This window comes from Astatotilapia calliptera, chromosome 11 (genome assembly GCF_964374335.1).
Source record: "Astatotilapia calliptera chromosome 11, fAstCal68.1, whole genome shotgun sequence".
Taxonomy (NCBI): domain Eukaryota; kingdom Metazoa; phylum Chordata; class Actinopteri; order Cichliformes; family Cichlidae; genus Astatotilapia; species Astatotilapia calliptera.
Window position 1 is genome coordinate 22,412,786 of NC_137432.1, and position 21,969 is coordinate 22,434,754.

Here is a 21,969-nt window from a genome sequence, read left to right on the forward strand (position 1 = left end):
GCCGTTGCTGTGCAAAAAAGTGATTGACTACTAAATAACGATTTAATTCTCTCTCTCGCTTTTGAAATCTGTGATCTATTTGCTTAAATAGGCTGCAGTAAACATGATCTACAAAGGGGTTATATATTAAACGAAGAAATATCCTGCTTTGAAACCATCTTTATTACAATCCATCCAGCCCTTTTTGGCCACGTTACAGAACAGTGACACTATGTATGTATACCTTGCAATTTCTGTTGCCTTCTTGGCCAGATTTCTCTTGAAAAATACTTTTTTTTAAATGTCAGTGACACTTTTTATTTGGAACCCCCTGGAAAACCGATTACATCTTCTATCTTGTGACGACTATTTTTTTCTCCAGCTCAAAACGAGTTAGTATCATTCTTGACAGATCGATATGCTTGACATATTATATACCCATCATTTGGATATGAAGTCACCAAAACTGCCCCACTGCTCCTTGGCCATCTCATTCTCACAATTACGCCTTCACAACATCTTCTGACAGGCAACCGTTTTCATCAACTGTTTATACATTTGTTAAGCACTGTATATGTTGGCATTGCCAACATATTACATATATATATGTAAATATTTATATCTCTTGGCATGTTACTGGGGTTACAGAACCAAATATATGTGGTAAAATGTAAATAAGGATTTGTGGTTGAACAGGATAAAAAACAAAAACGAATCCACACATGTCCTCCTCCTCCTCCTCACTTTATATAAATGTCACACTATTAAGCATTAGTAAGGTATTAGCAAGTGCCTGATTTATCATTTATACATCATTACTCCCCCTTAGTATGCCATTTAGACTTGCTATTAATTAAAAAGTGCTACTAATGTTATTTATTCTTATGTTTTATTGTTGTTTTTGTACTATTTTAACATGTTTAAAAATCTATCTATCTATGCTGGTCTAGAAACATACAGCTTATTCAAAAGTAGCTCACATTTGTTTATTTGAAAGGTTCCCTTGCATTCTTATAACAGCAGGTGAACCATTTAAAGTCCACCATGTCACTGAAAAACTATACAAAATAAGTTGTTGTTTTTTCACTGTGCAATAACTACAAAAATCAAAAGCATGTTGGGGACTATGACTGTCCCAGTCTAAAATCCCAGGCAAACAGATGAAGTATTTACAAGACCTCAACCACTACTTCTGCAAACCCTGCATACATTATGAACACCCTGAAAGGAAACAATGTGATATATTTGATAACCTTTAGCAATATATACAAAATTCAGACAGGTCAGGTTGCTCAAAAATTGTAAATTATTTGACCTGCATAACACATATTTTAGTTGCTCTGATGCAGGACAGTAAACTCTACATAGCTTCAAACCTGGGACCTTCTTGATACGAGGTGATGGTGCTAACCATCAGACCACCATGCTGTGTGTGTGTTCTCTGACATGCATAATAATAATAATAATAATGGATACTTTATTGATCCCCATGGGGAAATTACTTGTTTTTCTCTGCATTTGACCCATTCACTCAGTGAAGCAGTGGGCAGCCCACTAAGCAGGCGCCCGGGGAGCAGTGTGTAGGGACGGTACCTTGCTCAGGGGTACCTCAGGGTAGCCGTTAAGTGGATTCGAACCGCCGACCTTCCGATCATGGGGCGACCACTTTACCTACTGAGCTATCCCTGTGGCAGGCTAGGTGGTGATTCTAAATTGGCCGTAGGTGTCAATGGTTGTCTGTCTCTCTGTGTTAGCTCTGAGACACAATGACCACCTGTGCAAGGTGTAGCCTGCCTCTTGGTTGGATGGATGATGTAGGATAGAGAAGGTAAAGGGCAACTCTTTGGACCAGTCACACAAAAAAAGTGTTTAAGAGGTATTTTAGGTATGAGATAAAGTTAGATAGATAAAGACAGATAGAAGCAAAGTCAGAAAGCTGCTTCTGACTTTGCTTCTTAAAGTTCAGTGGAGAACATCGTGCCATCTATAAAACTGGCACGGAACTGGAAAACAGTCCAACAGTATAAGTTGCCACATTTTCTGCCTATAATTCTTCTTTCTGCACAGCTCTCATTCCCTCTGGAGGAAGAAATAACTTGTGTTGTTGAAGTGCCTGGCGTCTGTCATCTCTCTCAAAGGCTTTTGTTCCTCATTTTCTTCACTTTCGTTTTCATCACTTGGTGGGTGCTCTTTGTTGCTCTTTGTAGGGACAAAGGTCACCAAAGCTACTCCTTCTGGGGCAACCGGGACAGAGGGCGAAGGTTGAGATGAGTCATCACAGAGGGTGGTGAAATAAAGACTGTGCAGTTTAGAGATAAATCTGTCCTTGTGCCTGAATGACAATTTAAAAAAAGAAAAAGAAATATGAAAATGAAGGAGCTGACCGTACATCACATCTTAGAAATGACTAATGTTATGTCATAAATCTGCCCTTTTTTGAAGAGATGCATTGAAAGTGCCAATGTCAGTACCCGAAAGTGTAGATGGCCAAAATGACAGACAAGATAGCGAATAAACCAAATATCCACAGCAAATGATGTGGCCACTCTTTAGGTTTTGGTGGAGGTTTTGTGGGATCTGTGGTAAAAAAGAAGGGTAGACTGTGATAAATCTTAACTGAGCAAGACAGCATCCATCTAAATACATCTGAGTGCAACTGAACGTCTGTGTTTGCGTGTAGGTGTGAGGAACCATAACTCCTGAGGCCTGTTTTTGTTGCAAGCCTGAGTTGTTATGATGACATGGTTTCCTGTTAAAACCCAGGGGGCAGAGGGGATTTTCAGCACTAACAACATTTAAGAGTTCCCTCTCGTCTTTTGGCTCTCTCGCACACACACACACACACACACACACACACGCACGCACGCACGCACGCACGCACGCACGCACGCACGCACGCACGCACGCACGCACACACACACACACACACACACACACACACACACGCATAAGTAACTGTAATATTTCACAGTTTGCATGCCAACTCACCATCATCTGGATATTGATCACCTGAACCTGAACCTGAACCTACGGGGTAAATAATATATTTTAAAAACATATTAGTAGGATAATAATAAATGATAAACCTGAGATAACAAGGCAAAGTTGTATAAGGCAATTTTAAAAAAGACTGAAATTGTCCATTTCCTAAAGAACTATGTCAGACTGCAATAAGACATAGTTTAAGTGGTCCCAATAAGCAGACAAGGAGATGTTACAGCAGGGAGGAATAACTCCTGGGGGAAAATTATTCTAAACTGAATTCTGCAAACTTTTCAGGTGTTTATAGCTATGTTAGTTCAGAGTTGCCAAGCAGCAAGACTTGCTTCTTTGGTTGTAAGAAGTTTTGGGTAATTTAGCAGACAAATTCTTTACCAATTAAAAGTCAATATGGCCTAACACTTGCTTTCAAAATAAAAAAGACTATAAATAATCCAACATGATAGTGCCTAATCCAGCAGAATCTTGTTTCTCTCTTTCTCTCTCTCTTTTTTTGGAGGGCTGTTTCTTCCTTATTTTAAAAACAGGCTGAAAGAAGTGACCATTAAAGAGAACAGAGAGTTGGACTGATGTTTAAAAAGAAAGGGTTTTTTCATCACAACGAGGAGAAGTGCACTAATGGTACACGGTCAATATCTTGAACCCCTAAGCCACTGAGAAACTTCTTAATAATAATAATAATAATGGATTGGATTTATATAGCGCTTTTCAAGGCACCCAAAGCGCTTGAAAAGCTATTCATTCACTATTCATTCACTCTCGCATTCACACACTGGTGGTGTAGCCACAGCTGCCCTGGGGCAGACTGACAGAAGCGCCCCTTAAACATCTGTCACAGGATTTAAAGTTTAATTTCATTCAGCACAAATAAAGTCCACTCAGCTACTTCTGTGAAAACTTACACTCTTGTACTGTGCTTTAATTGAGCATATAGAATACTTACTGATAAACTTAAATATACTTATTTATTTTATTTTTAGAGGTGTGTGTGCGTATTTATTTACCCGTTGGGGGGCTCACAGGATAAGGTCTACTCCACTCACTCCACTGACCATCATGTTCTGCCTTATACCTCAGCTGTATCAGGAAGTCAACGTCAGGTGTAGGAGTCACTACGATGGTGTAGGAGCCCTCTCCTTCAAACTGCTGTACCAAGATGGACATATACAGGCAAACGTCTCCATTTACTGACACAACAGAGTGTTCAACTTTTCACAACTAAGTAAAACCTTGTCTACTTACGTTTTCGCTGTGAAAGGAGAGGTTTGTTTCCCCGTATTTGATCTCACAGATGAGTCTAAAATTGTGTGGCTCCTCGAAGTTTGTCGGTAAACTCCAGCACACCGTCATCATCGTCGTCATATCCTGTCTTTCCTCCAACGTCGCTGACACGATTGACGGAGGCTGAGGCTTCTCTGAGGGATCAGGGACGAACATGTAAAGGTCTTGTATGTGGAATAATATGACTAGTTTAAAAGATGACGAATTTGTCTGTAATTTACTTGAATATGAAATATTAGTCAGATACATTTCACAATTAAATGTTTTGCAATTAGGAGCATTACAATTTATCCAAAGGTACAATAATAAGTCTTTAAATCATTACTAATGTGTTTAATATAAACCAGAAGACTTTCCTAAAAATGAAAATATGCTTATTTGTTTTCTTCTTGGGAAATTAGCTAGTATTCCTCTTTCATGTCTGTAGAGCAATTGTGAAAATCAATCAGAAGGCATCTTAACTTACAGACGGGCAAGATTAACCGATAAAAACAGAACAAAACAAAACATAGACCACAAAGTGGTTTCACTTTCATGTCTAAACTTCGACTTTAAAGGGAATTTGAAGTATTTAATCTGGGAAGGTGCAACAGGACACTGTTACTCATAAACTTTTTCAACCACTTCATCAACTGGTATCCTGAATGCTGAGCCAATCTGCACATATTCAAGTCATTCATAGAGGAAGAAAAATTGGAGGCTGTATAAATGTACATGAGAGGATGTTTAAGCAAAGTTTTTCATGAGAAAGTCTAATCATATGGCACAGAAACAGAAATACTACCTCATCATGACTCTGTGTCTAGGATGGATCATTTTTCTGATTTTTTTTTCTTGGGTTTGTGTAAATTTACCTGTCCAGCTCTTAGCATAGGTGGATGGACTCCATTCACTCCATTGTCCATCAAATTCCTCTTTAGCTCTGACTTGTATCAGGTACTCAACACCAGGCATTATATCAGTGATGGTTGCTTGCCGCTGGCCATTAACTGGCAGTACCTGAATACATACATATAAGACAAAAATCTCTGAAACAAAACTGCGTTTTCTGTTTCATGCCAGCGTAATGAACATTGAAAAAAAAAAAATACACACTTAGTAGTTTGACAACAGGTGTCTCAGCACTGACCTGTTCGTTGCCAATTGACGGTTTGACAGGGTTGTATTTAACTTCATAGATCAATTTATAGAAGTTATCTTGCACCTTCCAGGATGTCGGTAAATTCCAGGAGACCGTCAGCCTGTTCTTCTTTCCTTTCTCCTGTCGGACTGACACATTTGACGGAGGGTCTGGTTTTACTGAGGAGTGGGAACAAACACAGTGAGCACAACTTTAAAGCACTTCAGAAGGCCAATACTCAGTCCTGTCATGGACACATGTACTTTGACTTGAGCACTTACAAATTTTTAATGGTGTGAAGTACTTAAGGGGGCTGGTGACATTGCCTGTGATGCTTGTCACACACATGTAGACCAGGTGAGGGGTTCTCCGATCATCCTCAATGTGGTCCAGAGCACACCAACAGCGAGAGAGCCGAGATGAGTATGAGCATGACACTCGCTTGAATTTCTCTCTTGGACTGAGAGAAGGAAAGGAAAAGAACAGTCAGTCACACAAAGATGGACATAAAGGAAAAGAGAAAGTGGCCTACAACAACATTTCTACTACATTAGGCCCATTTACAACTTTCACACTTTTTTCTTTTTCATTTTTGATCTCAAGTAGTTTACTGGAAATAGTATTTATTTATGTAACAGCAATGTTAGCATTTTGACTGCACAAGATTACAGAAGTTTTGCAACATACACCAATATTGATCGAGAACAACCACAGTATGCACATTTTTTTATCCATGGCTTGCACACATCAGTTTTCCTGTATGTATGTAAATACAGGAGCAAAATATTACTTGATGATCCTTTTAAAACACAACACAAAGCACTCATGGGGGACTTCAAGTGCAATGAACGTACTTTTTACTCAGCAAGAGGTAACAACTAGGCTGCTTTATGGCGGCTTTCTGAGGCATTCCTTCACAGCGGATTTTACTACTGGGCGACTTTTTGTAGCAGAACAGACTGGGAGGCTCAGGAGAATCTAAGAGATAAAGAAGACATGTAAACACACTGTTCACCCATCCATTTTTAAAAATCAATTATCTAAATAGGGTCCTCTCAGGCTCTACAGCCCTCAGGTAGTTTGTTATATTGTTGGCCTTCATGACAGCACGATTAGAAAAAGACTGAACTATGTGTTGTTTTAATGGCTGCCAGGAGAAAGCCTCTACTCTCTTAAAAAGATCATGGCAGCATGACTTAGATTTGCAAAGTGGCATGTAAACAAACCAGAAGAATTTGGGAACAATGAACTTTGGACAGACGATAGTCACAACACCACGTTTGGTGATGCATATCAGCAACAGTCTGGCACAACAGTGGAGTGATGATCTGGGCTTGTTATTTAGCCACAGGACCTGGGTGCCTTACAGATATTGAGTCAACCGTGAATACTTCTATGTAAAAAAAAAAGTATTCTAGAGGCAAATGTGAGGCCTTCTGTTTTACAGCCAAATGTTGACCCATACTGGCTCAAGCAACAGGACGACGAGCAAGCACAGCAGCAAAGCTATAACATATCTGAAAAAGAAAAGAATGGATGTGTTACAATGGCCCAGTCAAAGTCCCGACCTCAGCCTGACTGGTATGCTGTGATGGGGCTTCAGGAGAGCTGTGCATTAGCAGTTCAGTTCAAATCAATTTTATTTATATAGCACCAAATCACGGCAACAGTTGCCTCAAGGCAAGCTTTACATCGCAAGGTAAAGACCCTAAAACTGCTAAACTGCAAAATATTTTTGGTGTCACTATTTAAAATTTGAAATTTGCCCAAAAACATTTAAAGTCACAGTTCACCCGCTGGTTTGTTTACTGATTGTCTATCAGTGAGTCGTGTGTACAACATCAATCCTGACCCAATGATATACAAGTTCTGAGCTGGATTTAAAAGATGGATTTTAAAGCCATTTGCCTTCCACCTATAGGCTTTTTATTTGAAAATGAAAGCATGGATGGAATTATATAACCTTCCTCCTCCATCACAAAGTCCTCACTATGAGAACTCACCTGCAACGATCACCTTTAAGCTAAACTTTTCTTTGCCTTTGTGATGACAACTGTATTTTCCAGAGTCTTCCATTCTCAGTGAGGCGAGAGTTAGCGTTGTCCCACTCCTCCCAAATTTAATTTCACCCCAGTCCCTGTCTTCTGTCCCCACTGTCATCGTGTTCCACTTCCACTCAGGCATCACTTTTATCCCCCTTGTTACCCGGTTCACTCCTTCCCCCACTTCATCCTCTTCATCCTCCTCATAGTCATCCTCAACATCTGTTTCTCCAGTGGTCCAATGAGATTCGTCCTTCAGCGATCGAGTGGCCCTGGTTGGCTGGACGATGTGAGGAGAAGTTGTGTACCCTGCATCTGAATATATGAGGCTTCTGTTTCCTCCTGCCTCCGTGAAATGAGGGCTGTAGCCCTCACTTACATTCTTCAGAGAACTGTCATCACTTTTGACTGAAACTGCACTGTTTTGTATATCATTTGGAGCGGCTGGTGTCCCGTTCGAAGAACCATCCCTTTTGTTGATGTTTAAGCTGCTTCCCTTCAGACTGATCTTTACACCATCCACCCTCACATGACCGCCACAGGTCAGAAACAGCTTACAGCCCGGCGATAAGACCAACACACCTGGAGGAGGGTCTGCAGAAAAACACACAAACACAGAATCTGTAGAACTAATAAGAACCAGAATCATTTTTGATGTACGTGTGTGTGTGTGTGTGTGTGTGTGTGTGTGTGTGTGTGTGTGTGTGTGTGTGGAATGTTTGTGATTTGATTGTTCATACAGTGTTTTGTACAAAATGTTAGCTTCTCATTATTTTCAGTACTGGTTGTATTTGACTAGGCACAACACAGAGCGACACATTGCATAACCTCCACCCCAACTTCCTCTTTTAACGTGTCTCTCATCTTCATCATTTCTTTTCAGTCTTGTATTATTTCTAACATTTCCCGTAATGTTTCAGATTTTCTGCTCAGACCTCACACAGTCACTTATAACCTGACATGTTTTGGTTTAGTATGACTTGCCTGAACTTGACTGGGTTGAAGTCATAGTTTCATTCCCCTTAGTCTTTAGTAAAACAAATCTTTTTGCTCTTGCCCAGTTAACCGTTGTGTCTTTTTAAACATCTGATAAGACTTTATCTGATAAATCTGATGGAGACTGAAGCTGAAGCTGATAAGGGCCTGATGTAGAATCAACAGCCACTATGTTATATGCTGGTACTGGGTTAGTCCTTCTCTGTTCATACTGACATGATAGCATCACACAGTCGCTATAGAAAGTTATGCTTAATTCAAACTAACTTAAAAATAAAAATAAAACTCGATGTGAAAAAAATAGTTACTAATAAAAGTAGACTTTGAAGAAATTGAAATGAGCTTAAATGATTTTGTAAACTTGGAAAACTAACTAAAATAAAGTAAAATTGGAGAGAAAATATCCTTTTAACATTTGTTAGTTTTGTAAAATTTGTTGTCACAAGTTTCCTAATGAGGCTTTGACTGACTTTTTTTTTTTAAACTTGTTACTTGTTACTTTTAAAAAGCTCTCTCTGTCTCTGGTATATGGTTTCCAGACAACAGTCAATAAAGATACTAAAACTGACATTGAAACTAATAAAAAAATAAAATTAAAACAAAACATTTTCAGTAAACTGAATTAAAAACAAGAGGTCAAAATAAGATCCACATAAAAACTAAGCTTTCATGCTGTTTATGTCTGATCCTACCATCCACATGTGCAGCAGAAATTGACACATCACAGCAGCCAATATTTTCTGTCCAGTTTTAATGAGCCCTGTCAATTATAGCTTCGCTTTCCTCTTTTTAGCTGACAGATGTGCTGCTGCTATAGCCTATATATTTCAACGTTCAATGTGTTGTGCATTCAGAGACCTATACACCTTCATGCTTCTGTTGTAACTAGTGAATATTTGAGTTGCTGTTTCCTTCCAATCAACCTGAAGCAGTCTGGTCATCCTCCTCTGACCTCCGGCATCAACCAGACATGTTCACCCAGAGAACTGTCGCTCACCTGATATCTTCTCTTATTTGAACCATTCTCTGTTTACCCTATAGACAGATGTGTGGGAAAATCCAGGCAGATTCTGAGATACTCAAATTAACCTTTCAAGAATCACGCCACATTCAAAGTCAGCTACATCATCATCTCACATTCGGATGCTCAGTTTGAACTTCGGCAGATCGTCTTGACCACGTCTACACGCGTAAATCCGCTCAGCTGATAAGACCGGCATACTTGAACAGGTGTACCTAATGAAGTGGCCGATTAATTTTTGTTTGTTTGTTTTTATATGAATTTTCCTGACTCTGTGCCTATAATATTTATAAAATGTAAAGTTTACAACAAAATAAAAAAAAGCTTGTAAAATTAGCTGCCACAACGCGTCATAACATTTCCCAACAGGATAAAAACGCATTTTCCCCGAAAGAACAAAAGCGGAAAGAGCAAGAAAAAAAGCTTACTTTATATATTATCCTGTAATAATACAGTCAACTTCGATGAAGTAAATATTTTTAAACGCTGTGATTTTCAGTTAACTCCAAAACTAGACTCCAAAAAATCCTAAATTACAATAACTTTAACTTTGTCACTAAATTAGCCTAAGTTTTTGTTATTCTTAATAACAAAGAAAACAGATGAAGAAAAAAAATTACATTTAGACAATATGAGAGGAGAGGTTACCTTTTCTGGGACATGTTCCTTCAAAAACTCCGCTGACCGGAGCGAAGAACAGCAAAAGGAGAAAAATCCCCATTTTTACCCAGAGATCCTCCTTCCAGCGGCGGGTCCTCACACCATCGCCGACGGCAGCAACTGTACACTGACCCCACTCAAACGTTTTACACCGTGAAAACAAGACCGAGCTATTTACACCACGAAAACCTCTCATGCAACACCAAAACCCCCTGTGCAGACAGCAAAGTTAAAGGCGGCTCTCTCTGGTTGGCTCAGTCTGCTGTCCATGAGACCCGTTATTGTGAAATCCCTGCGCTCTTCCCCTTGTTCAGCGCCGTTACACAGAGGAAATCCTCCTCAGCATCAAAATAAGCCCCCCCAACCCAGCGAAAGCTGAATATAGCTCTGCTATATTAATATTCATTTATGAAAAATCTCTTAACTTAGAAAGTTCCTTAAAAATATTTTCACATATCCTGTTTTCTTACTGTAGTGTTTTTAGTACATACACCATGGCGCACGAAAGGAAAATGGCAAATGTGGCAATACAGACTGAAGCTTTTAATATTTCATATATATATATATACTGGGAGTCATTTCCACCTGAAACTTCGTTTGATGAGTAAATCATTTGCACAGACGCAGCATGTTTCCCTCATGTGAAAGACAAATCAGATTTTTATTCAATATCATTCACATCCACACTTCCACAGAGACCTGCCTCCTGCTAAAACTGTACAGTACATTCATTTAGACCAGATTTTGCAGATCACGTGAGCTGTGTTTCAACTGCCTGTTGCTGACCGTAGTACAGAGAGATGTCCAAGAGCAGGTCAGTGTTCCTTTGGTTACCCTATTTAATGATTATCCAAGTCTGAGGTGCATCAACACTTGGATTAGTGGAGGGGTGGAAAAAATAAAAGAAAAAAGGGGGCGATATCTTGGCTTTGTTAAGGCATGATTGTCCACAAACAACTTCCTTTCTTTAATTCATGAACAAAAATGAATATAAAGCACTTTACTGGAGTATATGTTTACAGTACGGATAAGCACTACTGTTCACAATGACAACAATCATGATTAGGAATTTAACAAATCACTTTTTTTTTTTTTAATTTATTTTTCTTCTACCTTTTCTTTTCTGCAGAACTGGCCTAAAGTGAAGTCTTTCCATTCTGTTCTTACGTCTGCGTTACATCAGAGGCACATTAACATGATCTGGCCTTTGTTAGACCAAAAAAAAGGCCTAGCTTTAAATCACACATAAACACATCAATGTGATGCAAAAAAAGCAAATGTGGGAAGAGTTACAGTATAACAAGTAAGAACTAAACAAAACAGACCTTTGGGAGAATACTTTAAATTAAAATACCATTCTCATTGAGAACCTTTGCAGATAATACAGCTTGCACTTCACTGGTTAAAACTGTTATGATTCTGCTTGCTCATTCGTCTCATTACTGAGAGGCGCTGAGTGGCTTAGTTGTGAGTGAGGCTTGTGAAATAAGCAGAAACAATCTTTCAAAGGCTACTTTGACATTTGCTTCTGCACCTGCTTCTGTCCCTCAGTTATGTACTGTAAATCTCAAGCATTCATTAACATAACCACCACACACTGTGCGCTCAAATATCTCACCAGTAAATCTTAATTTATGGCTGAGAAAGTTCATGTCATAAGACGATATGTCGCTTCCTGCAGAGATCCGGATGTAACTGATGCATTTTGAGACACTGTGCGGGTAAAGTTTTTTTTATTTAAATAACAGTCTTTGTGTTCTCTCCAGAAAAGCACACAGTGTGTACAGTTTGTGTGTCTGGTACACGCAGTAAATATAGAATTCATCCATCAGATGTTTACGTTTCACTTAATCTGGTTGTTTTCCTTGGCAATAGAGGTTGGGCCCGGACTGTTGGATGAACTGGCACGAGATGCAATAACCTTCCAACCAAACAGAGCTTCCTGTTGGACAAAGAAAGAAAGGTTATGTTTTAGCTTGGTGTTAGAAGAGTTGCATCACACAGATATAAAAGTGCTAGTGTGTATTGTTGCATTTGTTATATAACTGTTGTGTTACTGCTACATCATAAAACCTCAAATGACCTGCACGGTCCCCAGAGAAAGGGTCCAGCCTCCAGGTGAGTCTCCCCCCTGGGACTTTGCTGCTGTGGGGGTTAAAACGCCAGAACTGGTGGCCTGAGCTGAAACTTGAGACGCAGGAGCTTCTGCATCTGGTGCCAAAGCTGGTAAGGTTTGTGTGACTGAAGCAGGGATCATCTGTGTGTTCTGAGCTGGTGCCGCAACCGTTTCCTCTTCGATCGGTGTTTCTTGAGAGCCGCCCAGAATAGACGAAGAGTTTGAAAGTGGTGGAACCGACACAGAGATGAAACTGGGTGCTGGGCTGCACTCCCCTGAGGTGCTGGGGGGAGTGTGAGTATGCTTCTTCCTGCGGAGCGTGTCAATCCAGCTGGAGCTATGTCTGGAGGCAAAGGATGCCAGGGCCAGAGACGAGAGCCTCATATTTTTCCCTGATGTGATTAGCTCTCCAAAGCCTTCCTGATGGGCGAAGGCATAGCCGGATCTCCTTGAACCACCACGGGCGCCCAGACGGCCCTCTGACACACTGCCGGTACCACGCCAAGCGCTTCCAGTGTTACGACCTGGCGGCTTTCGTCTCTTCTGCCGCACCAGCTGAGTGTAACGAACCTGGAGAACGATGAGACAGGAAATGGGACATCGTTTCAGCTTATAGGAACACGGCTAGTTCACCATAGCCGCACAAATAAGATCATCCAAAAATAAAAATAAAAACCAAAACAAAAAAAATTCCCCCAAAACAAAACAAAAACTCAAACTAATATTTACGCCATTTGACAACAAAATAAAAACTGAAAGTTTCAGTGAAACTTTCAGCTTTAGGACTTCTAAACCATCACATTTTTTCAAACTTTTATGCATCCTGCCTTATTTTTAGTCTTTGTAGTCTTTGCATCTACCCAGCAGTTCATCAAACTATTTCTGCTGCTTTTAAACTCATGTTTTAGGTCATCGAAACCCAGAACATTTTGCACTTAACTCAAAATTAACCTCATCATAAAAAAAATCTGTAATAGTGACTGTTGAGAAACTACATGCAAATCAAAGCAGGAACTTCTTCACAACATCTTGACATCGGCTTCGGTTGGATGCACGGCTAAGCTCAAGACATAACGTCTGATAAAGCCACACACTTATGTTGGATGAATTTACTGAAAGCAAGTCATGACATTAGGGGAAACTGATTAGGTCAATATTTGCAGGGTATTAAAGTGCACTGTGACGGTTAGCAATTAGTCCCGACCACCCCACACAAAGACACACAAAGATAAAATGTTTTTACACATGCAGTTAATCATTGCACAGAGTTCAAACTGACGTTCTAGAAAGACTGTAAAGCATGTTGCAAGGAAGAAGATGGAGACATCAGTGTTAGAAACGCTGTGTTTTTGTGTGTTTTCTCACCGTGTCTGAGAGCTGAGGTTTGAGGTCCAGCTTGAGGAAGCGGAACGCCAAAACTGGAACTATGCATATTGCTGTTGCCAGTGCAATCGTTAACCACACGACTGGCTGCAATAATGTGCTCTGGGCACTACCTGCACTTACAAACAGACAGAGAACAGACAAATGTGTTTTAGACATGTCTTGCTTTTCACTGTGTACACATGATTATTATTATTATCTCCAACAGTAATGCATTTGGTGCAATGAAGTGATATCAGATTATACAAAATCAATCTATTCTCAGTACTGAAACTTACTTGTGTTTAGTTTTTAGACTCACAAAATAGATTTTCATTACAAAAAAGTATGTAAATTATGGATGAAAACAAATCGGTGTTGGCAGAATGATATCGGCTAAGAAGAATTGCAGTATTTGATTTGCTGGTACACATGTGGCTGAGAAATGGGAGCAGGGACGAACCTACAAAGTGGAACTGATTAGGAAAGATCCTGAAGAGGGTCTGACTGTGCAGAGCAAACATGATGATGAAATAGGAGCCCAGAGAGCCCCACACAAACACATGGTTGAACACTGTCCAGAAGCCGGTATCGAGAACAATCTACAAACACAGACATGCAAACAAAACAAAAAGAATAAACCCCCAGAAAACAGCAGATGCTCACAGTTAATATGCCACTCCTGAACAATTAATTGTTATACAACGCTGAGCTTGCCACTTCCCTGCATTTCTTTATATTTTGCTAGTAAAATGGGAAACAGGTGCAGCGGTTTATTGAAATCTGTGCAAATATACATGGAAATACAGGATATAAGCATTAATACACAATTCTAATGAGTTTGAAAATTAATATTGTGTATGACCATCTTTAATCTTCATCTCAGCCTGAGCTCTCTTAGACAAGCTTTCTTGTAATTTCTTTAAGTAGTCTTCAGGAATATTTCTCCAGGATTCTTTAAGTAGAGCCTCAAAGCTCTACTTTGGATCTTGGCTTCCTTTTGTTCTGTTCTCTGTCGACATGATCCCACAATCCTTCAGTAATGTTGAGATCTGAGCTCTGGGGAGGCCAGTCTTTTTAGGTGCACCTTTACTGCATTCCCAGTGTCTTTGGGATCACTGTCATGCTGAAAAATGAAGCTGTTGCCAATCAGATGCTTTCCCGATGATACTGCATGGCGGGTCAAAATCTGATGGGACTTTTCTGTGTTTCACCAATTTTGACAAGTTCTCCAACACCACTGGCTGAAATGCTGCTATAAACCATGACAGAGTCTCCACCGTGTTTTATAGATGACTCACTGTTCTCCGTAGGTATTGATGATGATTTCAAACAAAAATTTCACATTTGGATTCATCCTTCCATAAAGCCTGATGCCACTGATTATTTTAGTTCAGTTCATGTGTAATTTGGCACACTTCTTCTTAAGGAAGAGAGAGTTTCTCATCCACTGAGACCACCTTTGATGAACAGTAGATGGCTAAACTGCAGCGCCAGATGCATCTCTATTTCTTCACGATGTTATTTTCAATACAAATGAAAAATAAAAACCTTCTCTGAAAGTGATTAAGTACAAAGACTAGATGAGAAGAAACTGGGAATGTAATTTAAAGAAAAACCTTGCAAGACCAGAAATGACAGAACGTCTGGCTCCTTTGAAGTAAAATATAAAGAAATGAGGGGTGGCTCAACACTTTTGCACAGCACTCTGTGAGGCAGTCGCCTGCTTAAAGCACTCTACAGTTCCTCACCTGTACACTGACCACAATAACCAGGGCTGTCGCTGTGGTGACTGCAAAGGTCTGGTAGTCAGCGAGGGGTACTCCGTTGCTCTGAGTGGCATTGGACAGGACAGCATATGGAACAAAAAACAGCACCACTGATGTGTAGATGCCCTGGGCAATGCAGATGAAGAACTCTCTCTTGTTGAAGAGGAGGTTGAGCTGCCCGGGCTCATACAACTTTGGATATTCCAAACTTCTGTGATCAGGAACATCCTGCATTCATAGAGGAAGTGAGATGCTGCGTTTACTAAAATAACATTATATAGAAACTACAGCCAAAACTTGTGGCTTGGTGTTCTGAGCAAAATGCTAACATCAGCATGTGAAAACAGTTCCATATTTCATGCTAATCCTGAGTACTGTCACCTCAGTTAAAAGGATGTGGTGTTGAACTTGATTGTCTGGGACCTTTTTGTGTCTGTTCTGGTTTTCTCCCACAATGTGTGCAGTATTTTTAGCCACGGTCCAACAGACTCTGGCCAAAAACGTGTCTTATATGCATTTTTTTAAAATCCACGAGACAGATTTCAAATGCAAAAGAAAATTATTTTCTGATTCATGAAACTTCATGGAGTTTTATAAAAAACGAAATGTAAAATAAAATCTTATGAGAGCTCAATACAAAGGAATAAATGTGAAAGACCTGGTCAAATATCCCCATGGCCAGCACAGGGAGGGAGGTGTAGACAATGTTGAAGAGTGTGATGAAGTACTGATCGTATACGGTCTACAAAAAAAACACACACAAACAGAGTTATAATCATGACTGTAACCCTTTACAGTATGCTTTAATCATAACCTCTACTCTCTGACCTGGGCAGAGAAACCACAGAAGAAGCCAAACCAGAAGTGCACCATGGTGAAGGCAAAGTTCTTGTAGAAGAAGTAGCAGAGGAAACGGCACATACGCAGGTATGACCAGCGGCCGTGGACCAGCAGGAGGCGCTGTAGAAAGCGGAACTGGGAAAAGGAGTAGTCACTGGCTAGCACAGCCTGGATGCCCTCCTGACCTGAGATACCAACTCCAATATGAGCACCTGGAAGCGTGCAGATGAAATGAAAAGACAAATTCAAGAGATTTTTTCCCCCCCAGTTTTCTATACAGACAGTGCTGGGAAAAAGGATTTGACCCCTTCCTGATGTCTTAGTTTTTATACATATTTGTCACACTTACACGTTTCAGACGATCAAAGAAATTTTACTTTTACTAGACAACTCTAAATCTTTCATTTTTTTGTGTGTTTTTTGAGCCACTCAGAGGTGGACTTGCTGTGTGTTAATTGTCCTGGTGCATAACCCAAGTGAGCCTGAGCTTCAGGGCACGAACTGATGGCTGGAGGTTCTTCTTCAGTAGAGAGCAGAATTTATTCTTCCATGAATTATAGCAAGTCGTCCTGAAGCAGCAAATCAACCCCAGATCACAGTACAACCACCATGTATGATTATTGGTATGATGTCCTTTTTATGAAAAGCTGTGTTCGTTTTATGCCAAAGGCACTCAAACCTTTAAAAAAGTTCAACTTTTGTCTCACCAGTCCACAGAATATTTTCACAAACATCAAGATGTTTTTGATAATTGATGTTTGTGAAACAAGCCTTTGTGTTCTTTTTGGTCACTAGTGGTTTTTTAACTTTTGAATTCACCCATTGATGCCATTTTTGTTGAATCTCTTTCTTATTGCTGAATCACAAACTCTGATCTTAACTGAAGCAAATGAGGCCTGCAGTCTCATATTGAAATTTCTTTGATCCTCTGAAACATGATGAGTGTGACAAATATGCAAAGAACTAAGAAACCAGAATGGGGCAAACACTTATTTGCCCCAGTGTAGACAATGGTAAAAGTTTCACACTGTTTTTTTCTCAGATGTGTATGATATCAATGAGAGGGGAAAACCAAAATGGTGCACTCATCTTTGACACCTCACACGCCTACTGTTCAAACCTTCTGTTTATCAAGGGCAGACAGTCAGAAGAAAGACTGAAATAAAACAACTGTTGCATAAAGGACCAGAGCATAATAATAAATAAATAGGATTATTATAAACTGTGAATAATATAAAGCTACTTGCAGAGTCCAAGAGTAAAGAAATAGAGTACAGGGACATATGGACACAACAGGTTACCTTTAGGCCCTGCTGTCTGTATTTTACACAATCTAATAAGTGAAAACTGTGGCAAAAGCTAACTCTAGCTAATAAAACTTTATCATTTCCTCTCGGTTATGAGCTATAGTTAATGCCATGTTGAATAACTTAGCAACGTTAGCATGCTCATTACCTTCCTGTCGAGAAGACTAATGCCACATAACATTATGTGGAGGAAGAAAGCGGTAGCCAGAAAATGTTTTCACAACTTGGGAACCCAAGGTTCCCACAAACTTCCCACAAACTTCCCACTAACTGCTGGTAACTGATTGGGAAACCAGCATTACCATCAGCAAAACCATAATTCTCAGTTTAACTTGAGTATGTGTTCCATTTTCAATAGCTGGACAAAAAGAGCACAGAAGGGGGAAAAACATTTGATTGTTTCGAGATTTTTAAATCACAAATTACAGGAAGTGAACCAATCCTTCTCCTCACTGCTGCACTGATTGCATTTCTGTTTTACACTTGCATGCAGATATGTAGACATGATGTACATCCACAGACAAACACACACAGGCTGATGCACTTACAACACACTGATTACAAGACATGCAGAGAAACAGAGCACTGAGGTATTAATAGTTTTCTCTTTTAGTTTGCCTTTAAGCTTAGAAATAAATATTATGAAGCAATGATTGACAGTATAGTTCAGTCTTAGTACAATTATTTGTACAGTGAACAGTTCAAACACAAGCCTCCTTTCTATTAAAAACATATACGTTATCTTCTAAACATCTTTTCAAAGCTTAACAGGACATATTTGGTGTTTTGGGATTTTAGGAGTGACACTAAAATTAAATGTGACTTCTGTCGATTTGTTTTGTTTGTCGGCGTCACATCCATCTATAAGCAGTGAACAAATAATTTGTAAATAAGGCCTAAAAGAACACTGACAACCAAACCTTTACCTCAGGAGGACTCCTGCAACACAGATTTCCACATGACCTACATCACTACTAGGAACAGCGTGCAGATAAACAACTTCTACAGCCGCACTTCTGCTTAGGATTTCCATTGCTTAAAAGTAGACAAGCCACCCAAATGGCTAAACCCAACTTCTCTCTTCTTTTCTGAAAACAATATTTCAGTTACACTTTTGCACAACTCACTTTTGATCATGCTGATGTCATTAGCACCGTCTCCTATAGCCAGCGTGACGGCCTTCTTGCACTTCTTGATGAGCTCCACCACCTGAGCTTTTTGCAGTGGCGTGACTCTGCAGCAGATGACCGCTTTGCACGCGCACGCTGTCGACACAAACTCTGCCTCCATGTCTGCTTCGAGAGCGTGGGCCTACCACAAGACAACGGAGAGAGGTTTTAGACGTTCAGGCGGTAAAAGGAGTCCAAGTTGCTGCTTTGAAGAAAAGTACTTAATGAGAAAGAATTGTTTTTATGTAACTAAGCTTAAATTTCCGTGACAGATATCATGCAGGAGTGTTATTCATACCAGACTGTGACCGTTGATTACGAGGGCAAACTCTCCTGAGATGTTGTCCATTAAGTTAGAGAGAGGCAGAGGAGGAGGAAGGGGAGAGCCATGCAGCTGCTTCCCCACTCCTCCTCCACTTCCACCTGCCGTATCACCTCCTTCTTGTCCTTCTTTGAATCCATTTCCATTGAAACATGGCTCCCTCCATCCCTGCATTCCCTCCTCTTTAACTCCATCTCTGGTACGTGACAGCTCAATCATCCTTTCCCTCGCTCTTCTAGAGAGGAAGACAAACAAAGCCCACATCAACAGTGTCTATCTGCATCACAGAGACATAATTACATGACAACATGATCATGCACAGCAAAAAAAAAAAAGAGATCTGAGTGTGGGATAAGGAATATAGACTCACAAAAGCAAGTACATAGGGGATAGTTGGAAAAGTAACATGGATGTGAAGAAGATTAGTGATAATGGCAGGTTTTATCCTGAGCCTGATATTCCAATATAGGCTCTTTATAACTTGAATAATTGCACTTTCCAAGTGAATTTGAACATTGCACAAAGAACATCAAAAATACCAGTTTAGAGTTCTTCTGTCTTTGAAAGATAATTTTATTCTTTTGCACCATTACACTGGATTTGCTCACTTTCTAAACTGACTTCATAGTTAAGGGGTATGTTGCAATGCTGCTCATATTTAACCTTGTGAGTTCTCAGCCATAATCAGTGATGACTGGAACTCTAACCCTTTGCTATCAGTTCATGTCATGATGATCACTGAAGTCTGGGAAAAATCTCTTTCAATTATTCCTTTTTGCTTTTATCTAAAATGTCAGGGTCATGAATCAGTCCTCACAGGGTGACCTGGATGATTTGACTAGAAATGAGTCAAGAAGCTCTGGTCACTGTCGAGTGATTCTCACAGAGTAGTTGGAACATTTTGCTACCACACCTACCGACTTCAATCATGCATACATTTCTTAGTTTCTGCCCGCCCGTCATCTGGAGTTTGGCATTTATTCTCGATCCCACAGTGTACAGTCTAGTACAGTGTGCACATAACCAGACTGACCTGAGTTCTTGCCGTACGCTCTGGACGGTGTGGCCACTGATGATGAAAACCTCGGTCATATCATCTGTCAGCATCTTGCAGGAGTAGCCTATGTTTACAGCCGTTTCTGTGTGAAGGAATGGGAGAGGATCTAACAAATACAAGTGCTGTTTCAGTTAAAAGCTATTTGCTAATGTACTGCTCGTCGTTTCGGCTACTTCTCCCTTTGCAGGCATGCCTCTGGCCTTAAACTATAATAGCTGCTGCAGGCACGTCAGTCAACATGTCCCTTTATTTTTCATTCACTGCACTCATTCCTACAGCCTACGGTCCTTTGGTGATGACAGAATACATGATAAATTTCCAGAAATTAATTTTTCCAGTGCTAGCCCAGTAAATAGGTTCAGACTACAAAAGCAAGAGGGGTGTAGCAGTACTGTATGTTTACATGAATGACAATACACCCACATAGTCAAGGTGCAAATAGATGCACTGATGCTTAAAGTTTTCAGTTTCAACAACCTCCTCATCACAAGGATGCTGCTCTATAATTAGTTTAAATTTTGCAGATTCTTTTGCGTTTTAAACCCTTGTCTAAACGGTTTAAATGTTTTAAACATGCACACTAAGTTCTGAAAGCTGGTGCAAAACTGTGTGCATCTCACCCTGTTTATCTCCAGTAAGAACCCAGATTTTAATGTTAGCCAGAGAGAGGACAGCAATGGTCTCTGGAACGCCTTCCTGCAGCTTGTCCTCTATAGCAGTGGCACCCAGAAGCTAGAAACACAGGCCGAGAGAGAGAGAAACACAAACAAATAAATTGCATATTTAAGGAAATTTAAGACGGGCTTAAATGCAATTGTTGTGTTAACACTATGAGTAGAAAACCCAAACTCAAAAGCATACGTGTGCTCCAAATATAGAAAGTAAAAGAAAGGAATTTCCCTCGAACTGCTTAAGTTTCAGTGATCCCAACAAGTTCCCCTTGCTCATTGCAACATTTTTACTTTATTTGAACTTTTTACATGAAGGGCAAACGGGCCTACACACACACACACACACACACACACACACACACACACACACACACACACACACACACTTGCAATAAATAAGACACATTATCTTGATACAGATTCATACATTATCTGAAAATAAACTCACTGACCATCATATTTTGTTCTACTTCCTCATAAGCTGCTGCCAGTCTATCCTCCCTGCAGTCTGTGGCCTTATCAGCAAAGCGGTGGCTCTCTGACCAGGCCTCCCATTCATCCTCTGACAGGTCCCTGTAGGCCAGAGCCAGGGTCCGTAACCCATCTGCTGCATACTCCTAGCACCAAAAATATACACATAAACATGTAGAAAAACAAAAATATACAGCAGGGACATTAAGAATCACATGACTAAGCATTAAGTAGTGTTGTTTGATGATTTTTAACTTATACTTAATCTAAGAAATGTGTCATGCCATGATGAGGTTGACTGTCTCATTAGGAGAAGGTAAATAAAAATGAAGTGCTGTTAAAAGTTGTTTTAAAGTGTGGAGACTCTAGATGGCAGTGCAGCTCAAGCCATCCGTCCAAGAGCTGACTTACATTGAGGTGGTCTGAAGTAATACTCATTACTTCCTGGTTACAAGGGTGGAGTCTTTCCAACAGAACAGTGTCAGCTCCTTTACAGTAGAGCCGAATCCTGCCCTCTGGGTTACGTACTGAAAATAAAAAAGAGAGAAATGAAGAAAAAATAAATCTCAGCAATTCAGACAATTTTTCCATCACCTTTACAATAACGGAAGAACTCTTCAACAAAGGCCACCGGTAGTCTTTATAATTATGGGTGTATGTGTGTGTCCTCAGAGCCTGGCAGCAGAGGTAAAAGTAATTTATGACCAGAGGTCAAATTTACAGCATATTCATCCATCCATCCATTCATAGCATATTTCAGCTGTAAGGGGTCTAGAGGTGAGATAC

The 21,969-nt window shown here is 40.0% G+C and overlaps 2 protein-coding genes across 5 annotated transcripts in view; both read right to left on the minus strand.

The window, feature by feature from the left end:
- Window positions 1-143: 143 nt before the first annotated feature.
- On the minus strand, window positions 144-10,347 carry il6r (interleukin 6 receptor). 3 transcript variants are annotated; one of them, XM_026184044.2, is made up of 11 exons: window positions 10,088-10,347; window positions 7,384-8,016; window positions 6,235-6,358; window positions 5,662-5,840; window positions 5,390-5,559; window positions 5,115-5,259; window positions 4,222-4,394; window positions 3,984-4,122; window positions 2,968-3,006; window positions 2,451-2,556; window positions 144-2,311 (listed from the first exon to the last, which is right to left on the minus strand). In XM_026184044.2, the coding sequence occupies exons 1-11, from the start codon at window positions 10,293-10,295 to the stop codon at window positions 2,050-2,052; spliced, it is 2,178 nt and encodes a 725-aa protein (XP_026039829.2). In that variant the 5' UTR covers window positions 10,296-10,347; the 3' UTR covers window positions 144-2,049. The 3 variants fall into 3 exon arrangements, with proteins under 3 accessions (XP_026039829.2, XP_026039828.2, XP_026039830.2); XM_026184043.2 differs by having other exon boundaries at window positions 3,984-4,125; window positions 10,088-10,344; XM_026184045.2 differs by lacking the exon at window positions 2,968-3,006 and having other exon boundaries at window positions 3,984-4,125; window positions 10,088-10,346.
- A 383-nt stretch (window positions 10,348-10,730) lies between these two features.
- Window positions 10,731-21,969, minus strand: part of atp8b2 (ATPase phospholipid transporting 8B2) — a 32,905-nt gene continuing 21,666 nt past the window's right edge. For both annotated transcript variants that reach the window (XM_026184015.2, XM_026184014.2), the window contains 13 exons: window positions 21,595-21,710; window positions 21,165-21,329; window positions 20,662-20,773; window positions 20,018-20,123; window positions 18,961-19,219; window positions 18,621-18,804; window positions 16,175-16,398; window positions 16,005-16,088; window positions 15,329-15,574; window positions 14,041-14,179; window positions 13,581-13,711; window positions 12,183-12,785; window positions 10,731-12,041 (listed from right to left, as the gene is read on the minus strand). In XM_026184015.2, the coding sequence (XP_026039800.2) occupies window positions 11,943-12,041; window positions 12,183-12,785; window positions 13,581-13,711; window positions 14,041-14,179; window positions 15,329-15,574; window positions 16,005-16,088; window positions 16,175-16,398; window positions 18,621-18,804; window positions 18,961-19,219; window positions 20,018-20,123; window positions 20,662-20,773; window positions 21,165-21,329; window positions 21,595-21,710 (2,468 nt within the window). In that variant the 3' untranslated portion in view covers window positions 10,731-11,942. The remainder of the gene's footprint in view (window positions 12,042-12,182; window positions 12,786-13,580; window positions 13,712-14,040; window positions 14,180-15,328; window positions 15,575-16,004; window positions 16,089-16,174; window positions 16,399-18,620; window positions 18,805-18,960; window positions 19,220-20,017; window positions 20,124-20,661; window positions 20,774-21,164; window positions 21,330-21,594; window positions 21,711-21,969) is intronic.